Source organism: Lontra canadensis, unplaced genomic scaffold (genome assembly GCF_010015895.1).
Source record: "Lontra canadensis isolate GAN:19392208 unplaced genomic scaffold, GSC_riverotter_1.0 scaffold5, whole genome shotgun sequence".
NCBI classification, from domain to species: Eukaryota; Metazoa; Chordata; class Mammalia; order Carnivora; family Mustelidae; genus Lontra; species Lontra canadensis.
In genome coordinates this window covers 25,219,017-25,229,281 of record NW_022630999.1, presented here as the reverse complement: position 1 = coordinate 25,229,281, position 10,265 = coordinate 25,219,017, and the positions used below count along the sequence as shown (strand labels likewise).

Sequence of the window (10,265 nt, the reverse complement as noted above, 5' to 3'; positions counted from 1 at the left end):
TCTGGGGGTCGTAGCCCACTGGGCTATACCTTTCCTGATAGGCTGAACAAGGTCATCAGCACCCTCCCCCCATCTTAAATGCTTTCATGGTACTTACCACTGTGCTAGTTGTGTATTATTTATATGATTATTTTCTTTATGTCTCTCACTCTTGAACATATGGTTTATAGGGATTGAACCTTTTTGGTTCATATTGTATCCCAGAATCTACCTTGGATGGATGGGTAAACAAGTGGGTGAGCCAATATACCACTTATTTTCTTCTGACCATGGCAACTGCCTGTGTCTATTTTCAGACCGTAGCTTGCTATCAGAAATGGCCCTCTCAGTGGACTCATCTTGGCACCGGTGGCAGTGGCGAGTCAGAGATGGCCTCCCCCAGTCTCCATCAGAAGCCACACCTCTGTTGTCCCAAGCTAGAAGAAGGCAAAGCTACAACCTGACACAGCAGCGGGTTGTGTTCCCCAACAACAGCATGTGCCACCAAGATTGGGCAGCGGTCTCCAGGAAATACTCTGGCAACAGAATCTGCACGACCAAATATACCTTCCTCACCTTCCTGCCTCAGAATCTCTTTGAGCAGTTTCATAGGTATGCAACCAGTTGGCCAAGTAATATGTGCTTTAACCAAGTATTTGCTAGTATTTCTGAAACAAAGATGCTGCCCTCGGGGCCACTTAGCCTTTAATATCCAAATGCATAAACCTTGAAAAGACTTGTCATTCATTTGCTCATTCATTCATTAGATAAATATTAGATTCTACTCTGTGTTAGGCCATGCATTAGCTGCTAGAGATACATGAGGGGAAGAAAAGAGAGGGATTGTCCTGACTATTTTCTAGTAGAAGAGATAGGCATTAATTTTAAGAATTACATAAATTGATATAAAATTAGAACTTAGAGAGATACTTCCAAGGAGAGGTATATGGTGATCTTAGAGTGAATAGGAGGGAGATCTGGCCTAGTTAAGAAAGTCAGGAAAGACTTCCAGGAGGAAGTGACAATTGAATTGAAGTAACCTGAAAGAAGAGAATACATTAACTGGATAAAAACAGAAGTCAGGAAGGGAGCCAGGGGAATGTTCCTGCCAACAGAACTTCATAGTGGCAAGAAGGAGCAAAATGCACTTGGAAGACTTAAAAATGTAAGCCATACTTTCAAGATAATATATGCAAGATCATCTTTTATTTATAAAGCAAAATACATACCAAGCTATCATCCTAAATTTTGTAATTACTATTACAAGCTATCATTTATTGAGCAAGTACCATGACTGAGAACCCTCTATTGTGTATGTAACAAATATTATCCTTTGTAATATTTATATGAGCCCTTAAAAGTAGATAGTACTATCCCCCTTTTATACAAGTTGAAACAAGCTCCAGAGGGTCACACAACTAGTGAACACTTCAAGTTTGAATGTATCTGATTTGGCTAAAAGGCCCAATTACCATAATTCCAGGTGACACTGAAAGAGAATATCATTTCTGTTGGTAAGGGCCAACAGTAGGGAAGAAGGAATGAGGAGAGTATATTTTCCTCTCCGTGGTTTTCCCTCACACTTTGCTTGCTCCTTCCAGATGGGCTAACCTCTATTTCCTGTTCCTGGTGATTCTGAACTGGATACCCTCCATGGAAGTTTTCCACAGAGAAATCACCATGTTACCATTGGCCATTGTGCTGTTTATCATCATGGTCAAGGATGGCATGGAGGACTTCAAGAGACATCGTTTTGACAGAGAGATCAACTGCTCCAACATCTGGATATATGAAAGGTAAGAGAAATCACTCTTCTGTTTGCTTTCTTGCAAATAGGTTATACATATTCACCAGCCTTTTCAAAGGATTGGTCTCTCTTCTCACATTTTATTTTCTTAAGTTCACTTAATTCAGTGACTCTCAACCAGGGCAGTTTTTCCCAGGAGGGAACATTTGACAATGCCTGGAGACATTTTTCGCTGCCATATTGCGAAGGAAAATGCCAACGGCATGTAGTGGATAAAGGCAGAAAGATGATGCTAAACATCTTACGCCATGCAGGACAGCTGTCCACAACAAATAATGTCAGTGATATTGAGATTTACATACCTTAATTTAACATGTATAAGCACTCAAATTATTAAATACAAGAATGCTATATTATTAATAGTACAGTTGGAAGCTCAAGAATTGATGTCTAAAATTGACTAGATTGGGGCACCTGGGTGGCTCAGTGGGTTAAGCCTCTGCCTTTGGCTCATGTCATGGTATTATGGTCCTGGGATCGAGCCCTGCATTGGGTTCTCTGCTCAGCAGGGAGCCTGCTTCCCCCTCTCTCTCTGCCTACTTGTAATCTCTGTCTGTCAAAGAAATAAATTTTTTAAAAAATCTTTTTAAAAAATCTTTAAAAAAATTTTAAAAAATAAAATTGACTAGATCATCTCAGGAGACCAAGTTTAAAAGCAGCTCTTTGGAGAGTGAGTGATAGGCTATGTCTCCCATACAAGAAAATGTATACCATTTTTTTTTATATACCATTTTTAAAGCATCTGAGGCTTCTTGTTTTTAAAACTTAACCAGGTAGGTTTTAGGACCTAGAGTTGGCACACCTGTTCTTGGCTGCCTGGGTGGAAAAGGAAGATCCCCGTGGGTGCTGTCGATATTCCAAGAGGCGGAGTCTCAAGAGGTAGAAGGAAGTGGCCTGGCAGGTGCACACCTGTTCTCTGCAAGCTTTTTCCTTGTCATTTCTCACCTGGTGTTTGTAAACCAGCTTTTTATTTTTAATTTTCCTTTTGAAAGAAGAGAGAGAAATTTCCAGCAGAGAAGGCAAGTAAAAGATGTCAGGGACATGACTCACTGGCAGCTCAACAATGGGACTGATTAGGGAAAAACTCTTTTATGGGGAACTCATGTGCCGTGCTGTAAGAATTAAAGAGACGAATTGAGCCGAGATGAGAAAGGAAGGGAAGAAAGGGCGGAAAAGGAAAGAAGACAAGAAACGAGTGGTAGTCTCCAACCTGCCCTTTGAAGGATGGTCCTGCAAAGAGAATCCCAACAGGCATTATTGTGGAAATCAAATTAAGACCAGCAAGTACACTGTGTTGTCCTTCATACCCAAGAACATCTTTGAACAGCTACACCGCTTTGCCAATCTCTATTTTCTGGGAATTGTGGTTCTGAATTTTGTCCCTGTGGTCAATGCTTTCCAGCCTGAGGTGAGCATGATACCTATCTGTATCATTCTGGCAGTCACTGCCATCAAGGATGCTTGGGAAGACCTCCGGAGGTACAAATCTGATAAAGTGATCAATAACCAAGAGTGTATCATCTATCGCAGGTAAAGCAAAACCCACTGGGGAAGTCTTGTGGGCCCAGCTCTGATATTTCTATGGCTGCTGCCACTACCGCTATGGTTGATAGAGGAGATGGAATAGGGAGAGAGCGTTATTTTATTTCAGTGAAGCTGTTTAATTCTCCACAGTCAGAATTATGATCTAAAAGCAAAAAACAGATTAAAAAAAAAAAAAAAGTCTTGAATCCATTGCTTATTTTTGCTAAAGGTTTTATTTATTTATTTATTTATTTATTTGAGAGAGAGAGTGCACAAGCCAGGGGAGGGAGAGGGACAAGCAGACTTTGCACTGAGCATGGAGCCCCAGGCAGGGCTAATCTTGCAACCCTGAGATCATGACCTGAGCCATAACTAAGAGTCAGACACTTAATAGACTGAGCCACACAGGCACCCCTTGAACCTGCTGTTTATTAAAATTAAGAGGTCTTTATTATGTGGTATTTTCTTTGGTGCTTCAAATGTGTTTAACATTTAAGAATTTTGCATAAATTTTTCATCCGCTCTTAGTCTGGTGTTACTATGAGCGCAGTGGAGCATATCTGGAGAACTTTAGATGGAACAGGCATCACTCTTTCAGGAGAGCTGTAGAGCATTTTTTTTATTAGATACGCTGGAGACACACACTGCCTGAATCAAACTGCTCATTAACTACATGACCGTAGGCAGGTGACCCAAACTCTCTGAGCCTCATTTTGTCACCTATAAAATTGAAATCCTTCCTGGGGTGGTCATGAGAATTGCATCATTCGAAAGTGCTTAGCACTATGCCTGATATATAATAAATGCTCAATACACAAGCTGTAATTGCTTTATTTTTAGACTATAAAACTCATGTTAGCTCCATCATCAAGGCTTTCCTTAAGATTTCTCTTTGATGTCGTGCCAACAAAAGCAAAAACGGTGAACCACCTGTCTTGCCACATTTTTTAAAGTTATTTCATACATGCTTTTGTTTTACAAAGGTTCCACTGAGGGTTGTTAGGGAAAGGACATGCACTTGGTCAGCCATATCCATGTCCTTCTTTAGTGAAAGAGAAAAAGATAAGAGTTGTTGTAGGTCTTAACTTTATGACTGTACATGTAGCCAACAAAGAAGCAAGGGAGTCAAGTCTGGGCTTGAAGAGCAACTGCCTGCGGTGACTGAGGGCTTTCTGGGCTAGCAGTCTGAAGCCACTGATGACTAAGTCGCGAGCAGGGACGGTCTTGACTTTTTTGGCAGATGAGGAAAACATCCATCTCTCTCAAAGGGCACCATCCCTCTCACTTTATCAACCTCAACTCAGCAGAAGTTCTGCCGTCACTTTGGTCACTCTTAAAATGAGAAGGACTGGCTTCAAGGTGTGCACTACAGCCTTTTAGTGGCTTCCTTCTCAGGAGGGTTTCTATTCCCCAGGGAAATGGAGGGTGACCGACTTGGAGCTGGCTGATGAAAGGTTTTATAAGAGACCATTGAATAGAAGGGACTCATTTGTTCCAGGGCACCTCTATGAAAAACTCCACTCCCTCCCTCAGCAGTAGCTGTGCTTCTGGTCTTTTTGCTTGCAGGGCCACAGTTGCATGTCTAAAGAAGTTAATCGGAAGCGTGTGTGTGTGTGTGTGTGTGTGTGTGTGTGTGTGTGTGTGTGTGTGTTTTCAGCTGAATCTAATTGTCTTGATTGTTGTTAGCACACTGAACACCTAGAGATGAGATTTAGTCATTCCTCACCTTTGAATAATAAATTATAAAGAGAGGGAAAATAATTGTCAGGTTGCCTTTGTTTGAAGAGACTGTCAACCAGTCCACCCCATCATTTTTTGTTTGTTCCTTTTCTCCTTTGTTGTTTTCCTCAGAGAAGACATACAGGGGTGAGCCAGGAAACTGTTTCCTTAGGGAAGAATGAGTGTGAGCACCTCAATTAACCTGATCCTATTCTCCCTCATCTGCCAGAAATCCTCTGCCCTAAGCCTCCTAGAGTCATGGGCCTGTTCTTGGGGATAATCTCAGTGTTGATCAGACCCTAGACTGACCTGTGCTGGGAGCTGGTCTGACATAGGCCACAATGTTGTTCTGTTCTCAAAATAGCTTCCAGGGAACAGTGAAAAACGGAGGCAATAGCAATCCTAGCAAAAAGAGACCTTGGTTCACAGGTTCACTGGCAGTGAGGGGCATAAGAGGTTTTAGAATAGCAGTATTTCCCAAAATGTATTCAGTGGAATAATAATGACAAAGAGGTAGTCTCTGAGAAAAAAGGCATTCATGATAAAAAAAATAATACATTGGCCCTCCTAACCTGTGTTCCATGAGGGAACTGAGAAAAGAGACACCATAAAGAAATCTGTCCATCCTTAATTCCGTGTTGTTCCTAACTTACTTAACTTGGAAATTTTTTCTAACGTATATTAACATCTCAATTTGGGGAATTTTACCTTCTTCAATATAACAAAATAATTGACTACAGGGCCAGGCAGGTAATTGAATGAATGAAGTGGACTAGATACAGAAAGGAAAGCAATATTATCTGTGTACAAACAAGTGGGAACGGATCCTCTGCATCAGTGCTAGGATGAGCAAGGAATGGTGAGCACTCTGGGAAATGGGGGGACCCACGTTCTCATATCAGGAGGCAGAGCTGGCCACCATATGGAAATATAGACCTAGTATTGCCAGATTGTCTGAATTTTATTAAAGGAGCTTAGAAGTTAGTATTTTTATTTTAAATAACCTGATACTTAAATGAAATAATCTGATATAATTTTTTCAAATACTTCATGCCTATTTTGTTTGGTCTGAAGTTCTTATTTTGCCTGTGAGTCCCTAGTTTGCAAATTTTGCTTTAGCCTCTGGCCCTAGGAATCTGGAGTCTCTGAAAAAGAATAATTAGATTCTTCTTTTGAGATTCATCTTCAGTGAAGGAACCTCTTAACCTCTTTGCTCAGGGATGGGGTGTAACTTTGAAGTGAGAATACAGGCCTGGTATTCAGTAGGTCTAAACTTGAAGCCCACATCTACGACTGACTATTAATAATAGCTTAGAAAAGTCATTTAATCTTCTGGATCTGTTTCCACTTTTGTAAGACTTGGGAGTCAGACTAGATCTTGTCCTGTGAAATGGGCTCTCAAAGAAGAGAATCCACAACCAAATAAATTCGAGAAATAGAAAATACTTGACATTTCTCTCGAATCTAACAATGCACAGCAATATAACAAAGGTCCTAGGAGGACATTCCATAAGTAACCTGTCCAATTTTGTTTAATTGAGTTGTGTCTGTTGGAATACGCTCTACTATAAGCAGCAGAAACCAATTCAAATTTAAGCAACAAACAGACTTGTTGGTTTAAGTCACTACAAATGTTCTGAGGTGGTCAGGTGATCAGGTATAGTTCAGTCTGCTTTCTCGATCTAGCACTTAGCTGTCCTTCTCATTCAGTCTCCTCTGCATTATCTTTACCCTGGGCAGATTTCCCTCATGGCAGTGAAATGGCTGCAGCAGCTCCAGCCTTCACATCTACATGTGGTAACTCACAAAGGGAAAAAGAAAGGCACTTCTGGGAGTATTCTTGCAAGGGCAAGAAAGCTTATTTTCCCAAACCTCCTCACACCTCAGTGACCCCAATGGGTCACACGCTCATCTTTGAACCAAACCCTATGAGTAGGAGACGGGATTATGTGAACTAAATTTAACTGAACCACAGTTCAGCATGAAGACCATTTCCCTGAATGCATATGTGCTACCCAGAGAAGATGTAAAACCCAAATGAAAATAATAATAATAATAATAATAATAATAATAATAATAATAAAGTAGTTTCTAAGAGAAGGGGGACCAGATATTGAAGAGGCCACTTCTGTGGACTCAATACCATCATCTTAAAATATGTTTGAGCCTAAATTCTTTGTAAATTGCTTTGTACATATTAACAGGAGCATATACTTTTGGGGACATTCTGTACTATATATCAGTAAGGTTCTTCCAACTCTGAATCAATTATTGATTCTATAAAAGACCCTGGAATAGGAAGCTAGGAAATTCTAGGTAAATGTTAGTTATTACCTTAATTGATGGATGCTGAAGGACATTTCCTTTTGCCAAATATCGATGGTACATGATAGGATGTCAGGCAAAGAATACAAGATCTAAGAGGACAATTTGTTTTTTGAGAACAATGTAAAAGCTTATATCTCAGGCACTAGCTCTATCCATTTTGTCTCAGCATAACACATTTGAGAAATGTTGCCTCTCTCTCTGTGTGTGTGTGTGTGTGTGTGTGTGTGTGTACATACACATGAGGGTCACTGAATACTAGGGCCCTTAGAATTTTGCTCAACCCAATTCTATGCATCATACAGCCCAGACTTGTTTATACTGTGAGAGACTCCTTTTGCAAACAGCAGAAGCCTTGTTAACAGAATTACAATCCTGTTAGAGCATTTTCTTTTAATATAGCAACTGTGCTTGTGATCTAAAGGTGATCCATTAATCAGATTTATGGAATGACTTCAAGAAGAGATTAGCTTCAGAATTGTATTAGCTTACTTTCTCCCAGGGCTCAGTTTAATGAATCTAGGAACCATACCCAGCAAGAGATTTCTATCCTTCCATTCAGCTTAGTAAATTTTTGTTTGTATTCAGAAAACATGCAGTAAGGAAGCAGGGGTGTGAACCAAGGAGATCTGTGATGGTGTTTGTTCCCATATTATAATGAAACTAAAGCCCTCCTGTGTCTCAGCAGCAGTTGGTCACTCTTTTGTTCCCAAATGTTCATTTGGGATCTATGTGTATACACCACATAGTAGGCCCTGAGTAGACCCCAGGGGTTCTCAGTCCAGGGATCACAAGGAACTTGTAAACAGCTACATTGTCCTATGCCTATGCACAAAGGGCACAGTCATTAAGGGGATGAGGTGATGCATCTGCCTGCAGAAAACATCAAGGTCGAGGGAAGCCTTCCCTGAAGAGGTGACATTTCAAGAGGCATTAGAACATGAGCAACATTTAAATGGGCAGAGGAAACGCATTTTAGCTCATAGCCTGTTCATGCATCAACTAAAGGTTGTATGTGTGGCTTATGCTGGTATCAAAAAAATGCGATCAAGAAACATCAGAAATTTAGAAGAATGGCTCAGATTAGAGATTTTGAAATTCTGGCTCTTTTACCAATTCTTGCCTGGAAGTCAGGTGGCCACTGTAACAGATGCTACAGGAGAGTGGCCAGTCTTCCGACAGCATGGCACTGAGGGCCTGATTTCCCAGCAGTGACCAGCTCTACTGGGAAGAAAGAAGCCTGACCTGCAACCTGTTTTTAGTTGTATGTCAGTCATCTTTAATGCCAGAGCCCCTACTGGAAAGCCTGAGAATGCAGAAACCAGAAGTCTGGTCCTGGGTCTGCCACTAATTAGCTATACGACATCAGGGAAGCCGCTTAAGCAGTTGGGGCCCCATTTGTCTCCTCTTTAAAGAGTGGTCATAATCTCTATGGCATATTTTGTGAAAAGACATACAGTTGACATACAAGAGGGCTTGAAAATAACAGAGCTATAGAAACAAACTATGCAATGCGTGCCAAAGGAGGGTGAAAAATGAGTGTCAACGATGGCATTTAAAATGTGACCTCTTACTGGATGCTTGGCGTCAAGGACTTTGGCCTCAGACCTAGGACTGTCCAGAACTGCCACATACCAAAGCCGTGACTGTGTTTAGTGATTTGATTCCTTGAACCTTCATTTCAACCCCTATAAAGTGGGAACAATACTAGCTCCTAATTCTTAGGGAACTGTGGAAGGAATGAGATCATCTTTATAAATTAACTTCCTGTTTGCACCATAAGTAGTACTAAGTACTTTTTTCCTTAATTTCCAGTGACTTCAACTCTAATTTTTTCAGCAACAGGCCCAGCCCGAGTCTTTAACTTTCATGCTACACTCCCCACACATGCAAGGGAGGAATCACTCATGTTAGTAGTGAAAAACAAGGCTCTGCTCCCTTCTTTCTATTCAATGTGGCAGAATCTGAAACCTGAAATCAAGAATCCCCTCTGAAACCTAGCCCTCTTTCCCCCTCCTCCCTTTTCACAGAGTACCTGAGCACACCCACACCAACAGTCACATTCAGTCAAAGGATCCAGAAGGCCTCGATTAGCCCACAACCAAGGGCACTTTGTCCAACCCAACTTCTAACACAGAGCATGCATTAGAATATCATACATGTGTGGTTATTAACAAGGCAACGGTTTGGGTCTCATTTCAATATTATTTCATCTAAATAATGGCTTTCACTATTTTTTCCTCTAAATAATGGCTCTGTGGAAAACCCTAAGGAGAGGAGATGGTTGATAAGACAGAATTCAGACTTTGCCAGGGTTATTCTAACATCGAGATACATAAAAACACTTTTCTCTAAAACTATGTCCCTGGGTTGCTGTGGGTGCTGAATGAGAGAATGTATGTAAAATGCTTAGCATAGTGCCTGACGCTCAGTAGCCTTCAGAAAATGTTAGCTATAATCATGATAGCCAGGAGTTACCATGAGTTTGACCCAAGACGATTAAGGAAGAAATGCCATTGGCTGGCATTTGAAACCACATGAGAGAAGACAAACTCTATAGCTAAAGAACTTGAACTCCAAGCTCTTGAACATAACAAAATGGGCCTGAGGGAAGAATCTGAAAAATGCAAACAACAGACAAACGTCTAGTGTCATCTGAAGCATGACCATGAAAAGCACCGCTGGCTGGAGTTTATGGATCAGCAGCCCACTGCATTCATCCCACACATCTTTGCTCTGCATTTAGCATCAGCAAACTAGGCTCCATTCTGAAGCATTGATTTTACAAGCACCCACCCTATTCCCGCTGCCTCCCCTGAGCTCAAAGAATGCCATAAACTATTTGGGCCAATTCAACTTGTCATTTCAGCATCGAATGCATTAGGTCTTCTCCAAAACTCAATGGATGGAA

At 41.0% G+C, this 10,265-nt stretch overlaps 1 protein-coding gene across 1 annotated transcript in view; it reads left to right on the top strand.

Annotated features, from left to right (window-relative positions):
• Nucleotides 1-292: 292 nt before the first annotated feature.
• ATP10B (ATPase phospholipid transporting 10B (putative)) overlaps nucleotides 293-10,265 on the top strand; it is a 99,252-nt gene continuing 89,279 nt past the window's right edge. The window contains exons 1-2 of the mRNA XM_032851724.1: nucleotides 293-591; nucleotides 1,581-1,775. Coding sequence (XP_032707615.1) covers nucleotides 317-591; nucleotides 1,581-1,775 — 470 coding nt within the window. The 5' untranslated portion in view covers nucleotides 293-316. The remainder of the gene's footprint in view (nucleotides 592-1,580; nucleotides 1,776-10,265) is intronic.